Source organism: Buteo buteo, chromosome 23, assembly GCF_964188355.1.
Source record: "Buteo buteo chromosome 23, bButBut1.hap1.1, whole genome shotgun sequence".
Lineage (NCBI taxonomy): Eukaryota > Metazoa > Chordata > Aves > Accipitriformes > Accipitridae > Buteo > Buteo buteo.
Window position 1 is genome coordinate 12,878,092 of NC_134193.1, and position 15,957 is coordinate 12,894,048.

At 44.0% G+C, this 15,957-nt stretch overlaps 1 protein-coding gene across 1 annotated transcript; it reads left to right on the forward strand.

The window, feature by feature from the left end:
- The first annotated feature begins 1,715 nt into the window (after positions 1-1,715).
- On the forward strand, positions 1,716-13,586 carry NELFB (negative elongation factor complex member B). Its single transcript, XM_075055988.1, has 13 exons — positions 1,716-1,865; positions 2,090-2,253; positions 2,438-2,537; positions 3,260-3,490; positions 5,530-5,715; positions 7,102-7,214; positions 7,880-7,982; positions 8,947-9,042; positions 9,645-9,787; positions 10,753-10,859; positions 11,818-11,959; positions 12,783-12,891; positions 13,149-13,586. Exons 1-13 carry the CDS (start codon positions 1,764-1,766, stop codon positions 13,284-13,286), a joined length of 1,734 nt encoding a protein of 577 aa, XP_074912089.1. The 5' UTR covers positions 1,716-1,763; the 3' UTR covers positions 13,287-13,586.
- Positions 13,587-15,957: the final 2,371 nt, after the last annotated feature.

Genomic DNA, 15,957 nt, shown 5'->3' on the forward strand with positions numbered 1-15,957 from the left:
CTCTGAAACCAGAATTTCTGAAGAAAAATGTGTTAGTCCCAGGAGAGGTGCTTCTTTCAGGCTGTCTTCAGCTGTGTCCCAGTGACTAGGTCTAGGAATAAAAGTGCAACTCCTTTAAAGAAATGTTTTTGTTTGTGTGAGCTGGACCATGTACTGGCAAAGCCATCTTGTCCCCACCAGAGGACTTCACTAGCCAGGCCTCTGTCTCCAGAACTAAAGGACTGACACCTCCTTGGTCTGCAGGGGTATTTGGAGACGCACCTGTCCATCTTAGAGTTGTTTTAAGCAAAGTGCCAGAATTCCCTCATCTTCCTGCAGGCTTTAGACTCCAGTTCAGATTTTGCTGGTCAGCAACTAGAATGCATCTGCAGATGTCCTGTAGTGACAGGACAAGGGGCAATGGTTTTAAACTGAAAGTAAGTAGGTTTAGATTGCATGTAAGGAAGAAATTTTTTACGATGAGCATGGCGAGACACTGAAACAGGTTGCTCAGAGAAGTTGTGGAAGCCCCATCGTTGGAAGTGTTCATGGCCAGGTTGGACAGGGCTTAGAGCAACCTGATCTAGTGAAAGAAGTCCCTGCCCATGGCAGGGGGATTGCACTAGGTGATCTTCAAAGGTCCCTTCCAACCCAAACCATTCTGTGATTCTTTGGTTTGCTTACACTTGGGCTGACAATGCTCTAGTTTGCAACCAGGACACAGATTAAATTGCCAGAGTGCTGACAGCCCTCCTCCCCCTGCTCTCACGTCGGCCTGGGAGGACAGGCAGGCTTTCACACACTTCGCTGGTGAGGATTTGTACAGCAGTTCAGCTTGCTGCAGTGCCGCAAACAAAACGGGTGCCCCAGGCATCCTCCTGTCTCAAAGAAATGCTGCATGTGGGATGCATGGAGCAGCTGCTCGCACTGTGGTGGTTGGCTGATTGCTCATGCCTATGGGCTGGTCACGGTAGTTTATACCAATATCGCGATATATCATGAGCGCCTAAGGATATCTGGCAGCTACGGAGGAGCTGCCAGATCCTGCCGTGGTCAGGCCAGTCCTGCTTCGCTCCCGCAGAAACCACCCGCTGGCAGAGCAGCGTGCACCTCAAACCATGCAGGGGTTGCTCTTGCAGCTGGGACACGGAGAGGGGAAATGGGGAAATGCCGGACCTGAGGACATTGCAGCAGCTCAGGGCTGGGAATAGCGGAGCGCGTCTGTTCTGTCATCCGGACGTCGGGGTTCATGGGGGTCTGTCGACAGACCCAAGTGGTTTGGGGGGCTCTAAATCACATCGGTTTTGCCTCAATAATTATACTAACAGGTGGGCAGATGCCAAAGGGGTTTCTGCGATGGGTTGGCCTGATGCAGCTCGATCCAGTCCTGGCGCCTGGCTGCAGACCTCATGAAGGACAAATCAGGATTGTTTTCCCCTGCTCTGTAGCAGCTGTTTTGAAGTACGGGCCTGCAAAGGTCAAACCGCGATGGGGAAAGGCCACTTCTCCTTTGTGAGGCTGTTTTTGGTTGCATTTCTCGTTTTCATCGCCGCCTGCCAGGCCTCAGCCGAGCACTGGCGGGCGCCCCGCGGCAGTAGAGGCGGAACCTTTGTGCGGCGGAGCGGGTTCCGCGGGGCGGGGAAAGGCGCCGGACCGCGCTGGGCTGGCGGACCGGAGAGCGGGGCGGACCGGAGAGCGGGGCGGCCCGCGGAGCGCGGCGGGAGGGGGGGGTGGGGCGGGAAACTGTGGCGGGAGCGGGCCCGGCGGGGCCCGGCCAGGCCGCCATGTACGCGGGGCTGCAGGAGCTGGGGGTGGCCAACGGCGAGGACCTGAAGGAGACGCTGACCAACTGCACGGAGCCGCTGAAGGCCATCGAGCAGTTCCAGGTGAGGCGGGTCGCCGCGGAGGTGCGCGGGCCGCCCGTGAGGGGCCGGGGCTGTGGGGCGGTGGGGGGCACGAGAAGGCCCGAAGCGGGGCCTGTGTTTTGTGGGGTTTCCCCCTCTTTTTATTCTTTGACCAGCGTGGCTTTAGCAGTCCCTGCCGTCGTCTGCTGGCTAGCGGAGCCGGCTAACCTCTCGCCTCCGTCCCTGTCCGGTGTTTGTGTCGGCAGACAGAAAATGGAGTGCTCCTGCCCTCGCTGCAGTCGGCCCTGCCCTTCCTGGACCTGCACGGCACCCCCCGGCTGGAGTTCCACCAGTCGGTTTTCGACGAGCTGAGGGAGAAGCTGCTGGAGAGGGTCTCTGCCATCGCTTTGGAAGGGAAAGTTGAGGAGAGGTTTGTGTGCAGTCTTGCTGGTTATTTGGAGGGAGCTGGGAATCTTGTGTGAAAACTAGAGTGGACGGGTGACTTCTGCAAAGGAGAGTTGGGTTGCTGGGGGATCAAGTTCCGGTGGCTTTGAGATGAGCCATTGCGGTCCTTTTCTGTAACATGGTAGTCTCTTGCTCTTACGTGTTTTCAGATACAAGAAGCTGGAAGATCTCTTAGAGAAGAGCTTTTCCCTGGTCAAGATGCCTTCCATACAGCCTGTGGTAATGTGTGTCATGAAGCACTTGCCCAAGGTAAAACCGCTTTGCCCGTTGGCCTGTTCCATTACCTCTCTGTTGTATAGCTTCTCTTAGCTGTGCTGTCGGCTGGGCTGCCTGCTCCATCTGCAGACCTTCTGCAAGTTTGTCGTTCAGTGACTGAAGATTTACTGCATTCCTGTATCTGGTAACAACTTAGTAGACTAATTCAAAAAATGTTTTACATTTTCATAATCAGATGAGACTATTTCCCTGTTTTATTCAATACATGCATCTTCCTGAAAAGTAGTCAAGTCGCTGATAGGTGGGTTTTTCCACAGCTGATTTAAAAATCTGTGACAAGTGGAAAATAACATTTGAAGAATGCAACTAGAAGTAGAAAGGAGTGAGATTCAGTTCTGTGAAACAAAACCCTCTAGGAGTAGCCTTATTAAAAGCATCATATTGTATTTAAAGGTAATGGATTAAAAACTGCTACTAGAATTTTTATAAGTTACTGAGTTTTGAAGCATCACCCCAAATCTTGGCATCGTAGGTTTAAAGGAAGTCTTAAGTGTCTTAGGACTGGCTTACTGTTACAGGAGTAGGGAAGGCAAAAGATGAGTCTGTGATACTGCCTGTTGTTTAATTGCTGTTGTGTAAATTACCAGACTGCCCGAGATTATGATTTAGACGTCTTCTGTAGTCAGTTACTCGTTACTCGGACAGTCAGCCAGGTAAGCTGCTCTGCACTTTGGTAACTGCTTTGTTGATCACAGGTCCCTGAAAAGAAGCTGAAGTTAGTAATGGCTGATAAGGATTTATATAAAGCATGTGCAGTGGAGGTGAAGCGCCAGATTTGGCAGGATAACCAGGCTCTGTTTGGTGATGAGGTATCTCCACTGCTGAAGCAATATATCCTGGAGAAAGAAAATACTCTCTTCAGCAATGATATTTCTGTCTTGCACAATTTCTTCAGTCCGTCTCCCAAAACAAGACGTCAAGGAGAGGTAAGGACAAGGAAACCTCTTACAACATGCTTGTGAATGGAATTCATCAGCTTTCAGTCAACCTCATCAAATAACAGAATGTCCATTTCACCCACCCAACTTTACTACTAAAGTTCTTTGGCTAGACAAGGTATTTGTGAGAACTACCAGGCTGTTTTCTCCTACATAGCTTGATGAAAGTAGCAGGAATTATTTTAATAGTTACTCAGTGCTGTGTAATAATTGATTAATGTTCTAAACTGTTTATGAGCTTTTAAAAAAAATAGCAAGGCCAAATTTTTTCCTTTATTGCTCAGTCTGGCTTTAATACCCCTCATCTGTTCTGAAGGATGAGTGTCTATCAAATCAGTTTGAATATCTTAAATTTCTTTTCTTGGGACTTTTTTTTTTTTTTAGCAGGACATAGTCTAAAAAAGCTTTGGGTTTTTTTTTGTTTGGTTTGGTTTGGTTTTTTTTGATCATGGAAAAGGACATTGAAAGTTGTACCTAAGCTGGCATTCAGAAAAGTTGCTCTTTGAATGGAATTACATGAAGTGACTGAGCTGATCCAACACTCAGGCACAGGAAGGGCAGGTGCTGCTCCTCCCCTCCCTCCCTGTAGCTCTGGAGATTATCAGACCCTTCCATGAGCCGATTCAGCTCAGTAATTGCTACAGAAACTCTGGCAAATAAAACCAGTAAGTAGTTTTCCAAGACAGGGAGCTGGATCTGCTCAAAGAAGAGATCAGCTGGCACCAAAGCCATTGCGAGGAGATGGGCTGGATCACACAGGCAGGCTTGATGTGGGAGGGAACAGTGGCATAGGCATTAGGAGGAGTGGGTCTCTCCTCTTCTTGGCAACAGCAAGCCATTACAGTGGTTCAGCTATAATGTGTTGCTTTACCTCAGGGGGCATTTTCTGCAAAAGGGAAATATCAGAGTTCCTGTAAGGACCTTGCTATCAAGAATGCTAAGGAATTGCAGTGATAAGGCAGTATAAAGCTTTAATTTCAGGGAGGGTAGCACTTCTGCTACATGGGGGGTTTGGTTTGGGTCTGTTTTGCTTTCAAAAGCCCATTTAGTGTAAGTGCTGCAGTTTACACTGCAGACTTATGGTTTAACGCCGGCCGGCAAGTAGGCACCACACATCTGCTTGCTAACTTCCCCCTGGTGGGATGGGTGGGGGAATTGGAAGGGTAAAAGAAAGAAACTCATGGTTCGAGATAAAAACAGTTTAATAATTAAAAAGAAATGTAAAGAAAAAAATCTGTAAGGAAAAAAAGCGACAGAGAGAGGAAAATAAAACCCAAGAAAAACAAGTGATGCAAATGAAACAATTGCTCACCACCAACCAACCGATGCCCAGCCAGTCCCCAAGTAGCGGGCTCCCCCACCAACCTCCATTTCCAGTTTTATTGCTGAGCACAACACCTTATGGTCTGGAATATACCTTTGGTCAGTTGGGGTCAGCTGTCCCGGCTGCATCCCCTCGCCACTTTCTGTGCACCTCCAAACTACTTGTTGGCGGGGCAGTATGAGGAGCCCTTCATACTATGTTAAGCACTATTCAGCAGTAACTAAAACATCAGTGTATTATCAACACTGTTTTCAGCACAAGTCCAAAACAGCCCCATACAAACTACTGTGAAGAAATTCAACTCTGTCCCAGCCAAAAACAGTACAAGACGACCTTCATTCTCATGCCTGTAGCCTGAAGGTAGATAGAAATACAAAAAGACTTCCAGAGAGTTTTGTTCATGTTGCAGTAATTGTAAATTATATTCATCAATAACGGGTACTGCTTCTTACTTGTTTTACATAGCTGAGCACCTGATTTTACAAATGCTTCAATTTCATTTTGCAAGAGAGCCTTTTCTGGACATTCTTTATTCTTTCGTTATGGCTATTAAAGATTTGGTAAACATCTGTTGAACAAATGCTCTTGGAAATCTTGGTATAAATAGTTCCTTTTCAGGAACTCACATCAATGTGTTTTGTGTGTGTGTGAAATAACACTCTCTTTTGGTACTGAGTACACATTTTTTCCATTTTGAGTTTAGGTGGTTCAGAAGCTGACTCAGATGATTGGGAAGAATGTGAAGCTCTATGATATGGTGTTGCAGTTTCTGAGAACCTTGTTCCTTCGGACAAGGAATGTTCATTACTGCACGCTTCGGGCAGAGCTCCTGATGTCGCTGCATGACCTGGAAATCAGTGAAATCTGCACCGTTGACCCCTGTCATAAGGTATTAATCATGTGGGACAGATAGGAGTATTACTGCAGAATTTTCTGTTTCGCCCACTCCTGTGCATACCTGCTGCCCTGCAGGACTTCAGCCCAGAGAAGATGACTCCTCTCTGTGAAGAGAGTTCAGACCTTGAACCCAAAAGTCATCTTATATTCCTTGGAACCTCAGGTGAAAATTTCATCTTGGTTAACCAGCAGCTTGCTTTCATTTCATAACCCATAAATCATTCAAATTTATGGTACTTATGCAGTGTTAAAAATGTCTAATCTGACCTATGAGGATGCTGCAAAAAAATAATAAAAAACATTAGCTAGCCCCAGGTTCTTAATCAAATCTTGCTTCCCTCCCTGTTGCGCCTGGTGTGATATACTCCCATCTGTCAGTAAACTGTGTGTGTAACATTAAATACTTTGGATCTTGAATTATAAGAAAACATTATTAAAATATTGGGGGGTGACAGATGTGTTGTTAAAGTCACACCAGGATCTTCTTACTGGTCCTTTGTGGTCAGCATCACTCTGATCTAGAACAAAGCTTTTTCCTTAAGTAGTTTTTCTAAGTTTTATGTGTATTCAGCTTGTAGAGAATATATTCTAGAATAATGATGTTACTGCATGCTTTTTAACGTCTTCTGATCAGGAGTCCCCAAATCAGTATACAGACAGTGACTGAATAAAAAAGGGCAATTCTTGTTCAAGTCACATATCATTTTCAGCAACCTCATTTTGCCACTGCAAAATGCAGTGACTGCTGCAAGAAAAGGAAGCCACAATGAAAGCATTTCAGAAAATTCAGCAACTTGTTCTTTTTCGACAGCTGAAATACTGGGGGAAAATATATGTTGTTTTCTGAAAGAGGAAAAAAGCCCTTAATTTTAGGTCAGGTATAACATTTACTTAACTGTCTTTTTCCATTTTGATAATACAACTCTAAAGCAGAAGCACCTCCACTGTTAATACCCCCTTCTTACAGGGTGGGAGTGGTATTGCAATGGCTAAAATATCCCATATTATTATTGCTAAGTGATGCTCCTCCTTTGTCAGCCTCCTACTTGTGTAAATCCACATTGATCACTTGTGCTGGGCAGCGGTATGTTTTATACATGCCTCTTCCTTAACTGCCAGGGAATGCCTTTCTTGGGAGGGTAGAAAGTGACACCAGGTTAGCTTGCATTGGTATCTCTGACTTCCTTTTGGAATGTTGGTATTTCTGACGTCCTCTGTATTTGTGGCCAGCTTGCTACCATACCTAAGTATATTAATAAAATGTTATAATTCCAGATATTTGGAGGTTATTTGAGCCTGTTTTCTCTGACATTGTCTATTTTATTGCTGGTTTATGGAGTTGCTGTGGTTCATAAAGCTTTCTCCTTTTTTATAACAGTTCACCTGGTGCCTTGATGCTTGCATTCGGGAGAAGTTTGTGGACAACAAGAGAGCTCGGGAATTGCAAGGGTTTCTGGATGGAGTGAAGAAAGGACAAGAACAAGTGTTGGGGTAAGGCACTTGGGCTGTTTATTGAGAAACTGAAAATGGGTTCCTGGCAATCACAACATCTGGCAGATATTGTAGGTGTTAATTCTTCCCTAGAGCCAGCTAGCAGCCAGTAGCTCTTCTATGTGGTCAAATCCAGTACATCCGTGAGCTTTAATGCACTAGGGCATAGCCAGACATGTTCTGATGATGTAGCTTGTACTGCTTAAATTACCACCCTTGCATCTCCCTTGTGGCCTGGTAACTGACTATGGGACATCTGCTTGATTTCAGTGCAGAAGACCTTTAGTAATTGTTTCAGATAACAGGCTCTTTCAAGTCAAAGAAATAACAGTCATGGTGTTTTTACAAGGCAGGAGAAGGTTCATCAGGTGGACAAAAGACAGAAATTCAGATTCTACATTATCGTAGTAAGGGTATTGTTACAGTACTTGTCCTGCGTCTACCTCTCTTCTTAAAACATAGCAGTGTGTGTGTGCTTATAAAAATATAGTGTACATATGTACACACTACTTTGATGTTACATCTGATAGTTGACAGGGTTACAACAAAGAATATGCTCAAACATCTTACTCTAGTGAAACATGCTGGTGTCCTACAGCTAGATATGGAACTGTACAGTAGGGTTGTTTGTTATGTATGACATGTATTTGATTTTTATTTCTCAGGGACTTATCAATGATCTTGTGTGATCCCTTTGCCATTAACACCTTAGCCTTGAGTACCATAAGGCACCTGCAAGACCTGGTTGGGCAGGACACCTTACCCAGGGTGAGTGTCGCAGCTTGTGTACCTAATCTGAACTATAGTCTTAATTGAACAGCATTCATCAGCAAAGGGCTGGCACTGCAGAAGAAGTACAATTAAGTTCTCAAATGCATGTGTAAATTGAAATAAGTGAAATGTGATACTGCCTATCCATTTGTAGCACATATCTTAGAGCTCTGCAGGAGCACTGTTTGGAGACGGGCATTTCAGAGCTCTCCGAATTGACAGTGAATTGTCTGCATGGCTCATTGTATCCTAAGAGCTATGCATATATAAAATCATATATAGAATATATGCCTCCCTGCTTTGTCCTTTCATCAGTTTGCCTAACAGCAGCAGCCTTTTTTTCCTGCCATGGTAAATGCGATGGATTTGTTTACATTTTTCTGGTCTGTTGGCTGCAATATAATAGTTCCTGCAAGCAGTGTCTGCAGGAGGTGCTTAAATGTTAAAGGAGGGTAGCCTTGCAGGTGTCTGAACAGTGTGAGGCATTTGCTGGTTTTAACCCTCAGTTGTTAAATTTTATTGTTGTATTGAGTTACTTTTTCATTACAGTTTCAGACTGAAAGTTATTTTGGTTTCAGGGCATAATATAAACAAAAAAACATTGTCATTCTTACACACGCTTTCTCTTTCTTACTTCTGCTGAGATGAATTGATTTGTCCTGTCACGCATTATATTTCAGTATACTAATTTGGCTGGACACATTTAAAAATGTTGTCGTGATCAGATTGGCTGCATACTTCTTGGTGCATTATAAAACGTTACAAAAAACCGCAAACTCTCAGGTGTGTCTGTTATTTGATTCCCATTTGAGGAATCAGTTGTCAATTAAATCGGAGAACTGAATGCCTCCAGCAGTCCAGGAGAGTTTTGAATGTAAACCACTACTTCCAAGTAAGTATCTATATGTGCAACTTGTGGAAGATCAAAATAGCTGTTTTTCTCCTCCCCTTAAAATTCGAGGAAAGCCCAGATCTGCTGCTGCTCCTTAGGATGCTGTCTTTGGGACAGGGGGCCTGGGACATGATTGACAGTCAAGTCTTCAAGGAACCAAAAATGGTGAGCCATTTTGATGTTTAGAATTTAACTTATTTAATTAAACAAACTTAGACTTGTTTATTATTTTATTGCATCCCTGATTTAACCTTCACTCTGCATACCTCTTATCATAGCTTTCTTAGAAAAACATGTAAGTGGTCACAGAGCAGCAGCTCGAATGGACATGCTGTAAAGCTTCATATACCTGCTTTTTTATTTACATGAATGCCTGGCTCTTACTGTTTTAAAATCAGACTGTACCTCTATTAAATTCTGCACTGGTTGCTCATTGTTCCTGGGAACTTCTACATAGCTGGAATTGTGGAATTGGAAAAGGTCTCTCAGAAGAAATGCTACGAAATTGTCAAAAGAAAGAATTTGAGCAGGAGTATTTCTGTAGATGAGGTGAAATACAGTTTTCTTAATTACCAGTGGAACATGGGGAAGTGAATTAGTCAAGAATTTTGACTGGAACTAGATGTCTGAAAGCTTGTTTTCCTAAGCGTAGGATGGGGCTCGTAATACTGCCTTACTATTTGTTACAGCACTCTAGGACCATTAGGTGGCATCAACTGATTGATGAAAGCATTGTTCTTTTTCCTCTGTTCTTCCATTCCTCTAAGGAAGCTGAGTTGATCACGAAGTTCTTACCTATGCTGATGTCTTTTGTGGTGGATGACCACACATACAATGTGGATCAGAAACTGCCCTCAGAGGAGAAGGGGCCAATTCCCTACCCCAGCACCATTCCTGAAGCTTTCACCAAGTACGTAACCTGCCTTACCACCTTTGAACCAGTCTTGTTACCAAAGTAAAACATCAAGGAGCCAGCCAACACTGACAGGAAAAACCACTGTATGTGGTAAAATGAAGACTTTCTTGGAGTAAGACAGTCCTGGTTAATCAAACCAGAACTGTTCCTTTAGTAGAACAGGTTTCCACCATGATTCCTCAAATACAATTTATAGACAAAAAATAATATTTCTTTTAATGACCAATCTTTTGGCAGATTGAATATGGAAGTATTTGGTATTACTGCTTTCAAATATGCTGCTTGTGTACCTTCCCAAGCAGTGAATGATGAGTGTTTGAGTGTGATGCTCAGGTGCAGCTAGATGAGTGCCCATGCCTGGTTCTGAAGAGTGCTATTGTAAATCGTAAAGTTGGCATTTTTGTTACACAGATACTCATTCTCTGTTCATAACCTATCACTTCAGGGACGTCCAAAAGATAAATAAAACCACTATGTGCTATGTTGTGTTCAGATCTTGCACTAATTTCCAGCACAATTCTTGTCTGTATGCCAGAATCTGGAGTACCATATCCTGGTAGTTGTACTCTCCTCTATGACAGTGTTGATATTTGATGTTTGGGAAACTAAACCAAAACAGTATTGGACTTTGTATAATTTTGAGTATTTGGCCTTCTAAAACCTGTTTTGAATGAGCACTTTTATCATTAATACTATTATAAATGTTCACAATCAAATCCAACTGTTTGATTGTGAGACAGCGCGATGTTTGCTGAATGGTAAATTTTTCTGGACAATGGTAATGAACATAGTGATGATCATCTACCAATCACTGAGTAGCTGCTCTTCAATGGGTTTGAGGTTAGCCACTGCTGTAACTGCTCGATTGCTATCCAACGGTACTTTAAATCCTCTTAAAAAAAAAAAAAAAAAAGTGTTCTAGCTTTATCAATTAAGAAACTTTGCTTCTGCCATAACAGATTCTTGCAGGAGAACAGAATAGCTTGTGAGATTGGGCTGTATTACATCCTTCACATCACTAAACAGAGGAACAAGAATGCTTTCCTTAGGCTCCTGCCAGCACTAGGTAAGTTTTTGTCTTGTGTTCTATTCTACAGCTGTTTGCCTTGTACTGGACACCTAGGAGGCAAGTAAAGCTGGAGTGAAAGTGATTTCAGAGTCAAAGATGTAATGTTCTGCCTTTGGCTGTTCTGGTGGCTTAGTTGTAAGGCCCTGCAGAAGTGTTTGTTTTTGTCTGCAATTAGGATACTTTTCTGCTGATCCAAGAATTTAGGGATAGTGGCTGAAGGTCAGTAGTTCCTTAGATTGAAGGCTATATTAACAATGACATTAGCTGAGAACTGTTTGGAATGAATCTGAAAGATGAAAGAGCAGGTGGCTTAGTTCTGCCGCTGCTCATAGTAATTGCAGTTGGCCAGAAGTTCTTGTGACTTGGCTTTGTGTGGTAAAAAAAACCTGTAACAAAACAGGACCGAACACAGCCTTAAATTTTTTCCTGGGATTACCTTTCTCACTGACTTCTCTGGGGTAAGTTGCTTGAGAGCTCTGAAGCAATCTTAGGAATTGCAGCTCCCAGTAATTGTGGCAGGGGTTCATTTTCCACTCCCTCACCCCAGCTCTGGTGTTCTTTGAACCCTTTGCTGAACTGTCAGCTCATTTACATGGGTGAATTTTCCACTGGTAAGTGATTTGTATCTGCTCACTATGGGGTCTGAGGAGTACAAGGAGGTGGATGTGGCCATGAACAAAGGATGATGGAGGGACAAGGATAGCAGGGGACTTAGTGATTTTGGCAGGAGCAAACTACTTCGTGACTTCAGCCATGGTGGACACATGGGCTTTCTACATATTCTTCTCACCCCTCTGCTCCTAATCTTTTATGTCTGAAAGATCAAAGCGACATGCCTGGGCTACCTGTTTTAAAAGGAAATTTTACTGCAAAGTTTTCAGCAGGAACATCTGCTGTGTAGTGAGGTTTTGGCACACCCTTGTCAGTCTGTCTCTTTCCTTTTCATGTTGTATAGTTGAGACATTCAGTGACTTGGCCTTCAGTGATATTTTTCTGCATCTGCTTACTGGTAACCTCACGCTGCTGGGTGATGAATTTGCACTCGAGGAGTTCTGCACCAGTCTCTTTGATGGCTTCTTTCTCACTGCCTGCTCAAGGTAAATGTGATTTTCCTTAGGGGAAAGTGAGGAAAGTGAGTGTATAGGATACCTGAGAGAGGTTATACTGCTTTGAACTGTAGTTTAATAGTACAGCAAACTTCTCACATATAGTGGAAATATTAGCCTGATGCTGTTTTTCTTTAAGGCTTATATTTTGTAATCAAGTTTTTATCAGCAAAATTGTTGATTATGAACTATTACCTAAACTGTAATTCATTATTCATAAGTTGGAGTTGCAAAAGACAATATCCTTCATGCTTTGCAGTAGCTCTGAACGTGAAGAGCTAACTTCAGCTCTTTGCAGTATCAGCTACATGCAGAAAATCTGTTTGTATCTGTTAATTCTGTTAAGTCAGTGTGGTTAACTGGTGGCCTGGAGACCAGATCTAACCTCCAGGAGGCTTCCCCAAAAGTGACTAGAACTGCTGTTCAGGCATAGCAGCATGTGCCGCTGCTGTTACCACTTCCTCCACACATACAGAGGGACAAACATCCTCTTGCATGTGCATATGGCCTGTCCAACAGAGACCAGCTGCTGCCACGTGCTACAGTCTGTGCTTAAAATCTCCCCCTCCTTCCTCATGGTTGCTACAGTTAGTCCATTCCTGTTGAATAATTACACGAATTGCTTGAAAGTCTTAAGGCAGGGTTGGCACTTTGCAATACACAGGCTATAGTTCTCAGGTGTTTTGGAAAATTACAACAAAGCTGCCAGTCTGTGGGTGTGTGAATTATTCTGGTACTGTTGCTGTAGTTTTCTTGTTCTCAAGATGGTGTTTGTTTATATCAGTTACTCTGCTTCAAAAATTGCTTTTTGCAGAAAGGAGAACGTACACAGACATGTGCTAAGACTGTTGCTTCATCTGCATCACAAAGTGGCGCCTGCCAAATTAGAGTCTCTCCAGAAGGCTTTGGAACCCACCAAGCAGGTAAGAAGGGAGGCATGAGAAAGGGAAAATCAATTGCAAATGAAAGCATCTGCCTTTCCAGACGTTGCTTAATGGAACATGAGCTCTACTTTCCAAATGTACCAAGTTGTGTCTGAAGTTAACCTTGTAACTCCCTCCTTCTGTGTTGGTTTGTATTAAAACACACAGGGTAATTGCATACTTAGCGTTCTAGCTAGTAGCAGCTAGAATGAAGTATGACACTTCTGTTTTTCCCCTCCCTAATTCTCATTCTGCAGAGTGGGGAAGCTGTGAAGGAGCTTTATAACCAACTCACTGAGAAACTGGAGCTTCGCAAGCCAAGTCCAGCTGAAGTGACTGAGACTCCCTCCATGGAACTGCCCTTGCCCACTGTGCCCACACCAGCCTCGCGCTGAGCTATGTCTGTAGTGCAAGAGTGAGACAGGAGAAGAACTAACCTAGTGCTCTGCAGCGTGAAGGCACTGTACTGCCTTTCAAGTGTCTCTGCCTACAGGGTGGAAACAAAAAAAAAAGCCACTGAAGCTCTTTCAGGAAACACTGCAGTTTACCCAACTCACTGGCTCTTGCTGGTTAGAAAACTCTGCAGTGCATTGCAAAGGTTTACTTTTCTTAAAGATAGCTGAGTGTCTTGTAGATCCACTTAAAATTTGACTGTACATTTTTTTTCAAAAAGAAAATGCATATTTTTAAGCTTGGCATCTTGTATTTTTAAACTCTACCTTAAGAACTGATCAATGAGTGTTTAACTCCATTGTGGTTGAGCAGATAGTGTGAACTCCTGAAGGCTAACCATTGCTTTCTTTGGCTGCTAGTTTGGGTCTTTGGAGATGATGCTAAAGAGAAGGAAGTGTCAGAGGAGATAAGCTCCACTGATACAATTTCCCATTTGAGGTTCTTGCTCTTTTGGTACGTGGTAAGACGTGCTGCATTAGTCAGAGATGTCCACCACTGTCACTAGACCAAGAAGCAGTCAACAGCCATCTTCTCAGCTAGGCTCGTACAAAGAAGGCCAGAAATTGAATCGTTCTCTCCCCTTTTCTCTCCAAAGGAGTAGCTTGAAATGAGTCCTGGAGCCAGTGCAAAAAACCAAGACTAGCGTATTCCCCAATGACAATAGGGTTTGAGTGTAGGTGAAGTGAAATTCTGTCTTTGAAAAAATAGCCTGTTCTTCATGGCTTATTTGTGTCACTGTCTGTACTATTACAGTTAATTCCTGTTCTGCTTTTATTGCCGCCTCAGTGTAAGCCTCAGGTAGAGTGTGCAGGAAGATGGGCATGGGAGAAGAATGAGTTGTGTGAGTTTACAACGGACTACACTCATTTCAGCAGGTACAATATGCCTGGAAAGAATCTTGCCAGTCCCCTGTAAGCAGAGAGCTGCCTACACGAATTAGTCCAAATCTCAGAGTAATTTGGGTAGGAGGGCACCTCTGAGGGTCTGTGGTCCACCCCCTGACTCAGAGCAGGACCAGCCTAGGTGAGGTTGCGCAAGAGCAGGACTTTGTATCTACCATTGTTGAGTTTCATGAGGTTTCTGTCAGGCCATTTCTCCAGCCTGTTGAGGGGGGCCCTCTGAACAGCAGCCTTGCCCAGTGTGGCAGCCATGCCTACAACTTGGTACCATTTGCAAACTTGCTGAGGGTGTGTTCTGTCTTCAGGTTGTAAATAGAGGCATTAAACAGTACTAGCCCCATTAATGACCCCTGAGGAATGCCATGAGTAACGGGCTGCCAGTTGGACTTCGTGCTGTTGATCACAACCCTCTGAGCCTGGTGTCCCGCCAGTTTTCCGTGCAGCTATCTGAACTGTATCAAAATGATTTGGCTATATGGATTCTTCAGACAGTTGTGCCAAAAGCTGTTTAAAATCAAGGTAAGCTACCCACTGCACTCCCCGCATCCACCAAGCTGGGCATCTCTTTGTAGAAGGTTATTAGGTCTGTCAGGTGCAATTAACCCTTGGAATTTACCCATCCATGCTGGCCATGCCCTGTCACTTTCTTGTCTGTCATGTTTCTGGATATGATGGTTTGGGGTTTTTTTCCCCATCAAGCCTTGTCTCCTGGGACTTGAGCACTCCCAGCACCAAGTCATACTGATGAGACTTTATTGTTTCCTAAAGTTGTGTCCAAAACGAAAAAAAGAAACAAGCACTAGTTAGGTAGAGGTGGAAATCCCTCCCCAAACTGCTGACCGCCTCTTTGTGTGGTTTTCTTCCTCCTGAGTTCTCAAGTGCTGCATGAGGAAAGTGAGTGTCACCTCTCTTCATCACCTTAGTGCTTTATATCTCCTTTTATGCAGGGACTTGTCATATCTTGTAGGAGACCTGGGAAGGTGGGTTAGGTTTGTGTATGAGACAAGGGCACTGTCCTCTAGTCCACAGTGCCTTTGTGCACCTCATCTCCACTCCAGCTCCTGGGATCAGTATTGCCTTTGGCAGGCTCTCGGCACTTCTGGCATCGGACTCGTTGGAAACAGGAACCTGGTATAACAATCGGGTCTTTCTTGCAAAGTTTTGTTTTTAAACTGTTTAAACTGTCATGGTAACTTCCACAAAATAACAACCCACGCTTCTGGTGAACCTTTCGCAATGAACCTACTCAGGGCCATGCCCTGCTCAGACTCAAAGGTTGTTTTAGGTTTGTGTTGGGGATTCTCTGTCGCTAAAGGTTTCCCTTATACTGCATGCTGACTTGGTACTCTCCTGCAGCACAAACTTCTTTTAATCCAGGTTGACTGTGTGATTTACTACTTGGTAGAAAAACCTCGTGTGTTTCAGCCTGTACCCACAGAACTGAGATACATGCTGGTGATTTTTTTCCGGGTTTTTAGATCCACAAAGAAATTGAATCCTAGAGCACAAACTGGCCATTACCTGTGCTGGTGGCTGCTTCAGCTGAGGAGGGGAAATTGGTGGGTAGCAGAGAGTGGAAGTAGCTGCCAGTCTGTGCTCTCCTGGCCTGCCTTCTGCACAAAGATGTGATAAGAGGAGAGACTTCAGAAAACATCACTTTAGTAGTGAATATCTTGGTCTGTTTCCACTCTTGGAGATGAGGATGGTTTCACTC

Excerpts from the sequence above, each read along its gene's own strand:
- NELFB (XM_075055988.1), top strand. The coding sequence starts at position 1,764 with ATGTACGCGGGGCTGCAGGAGCTGGGGGTGGCCAACGGCGAGGACCTG. Across the intron at positions 5,716-7,101 it reads CCGTTGACCCCTGTCATAAG|TTCACCTGGTGCCTTGATGC; the intron begins GTATTAATCATG and ends TTTTTATAACAG. Across the intron at positions 7,983-8,946 it reads GGCAGGACACCTTACCCAGG|GAAAGCCCAGATCTGCTGCT; the intron begins GTGAGTGTCGCA and ends TTAAAATTCGAG.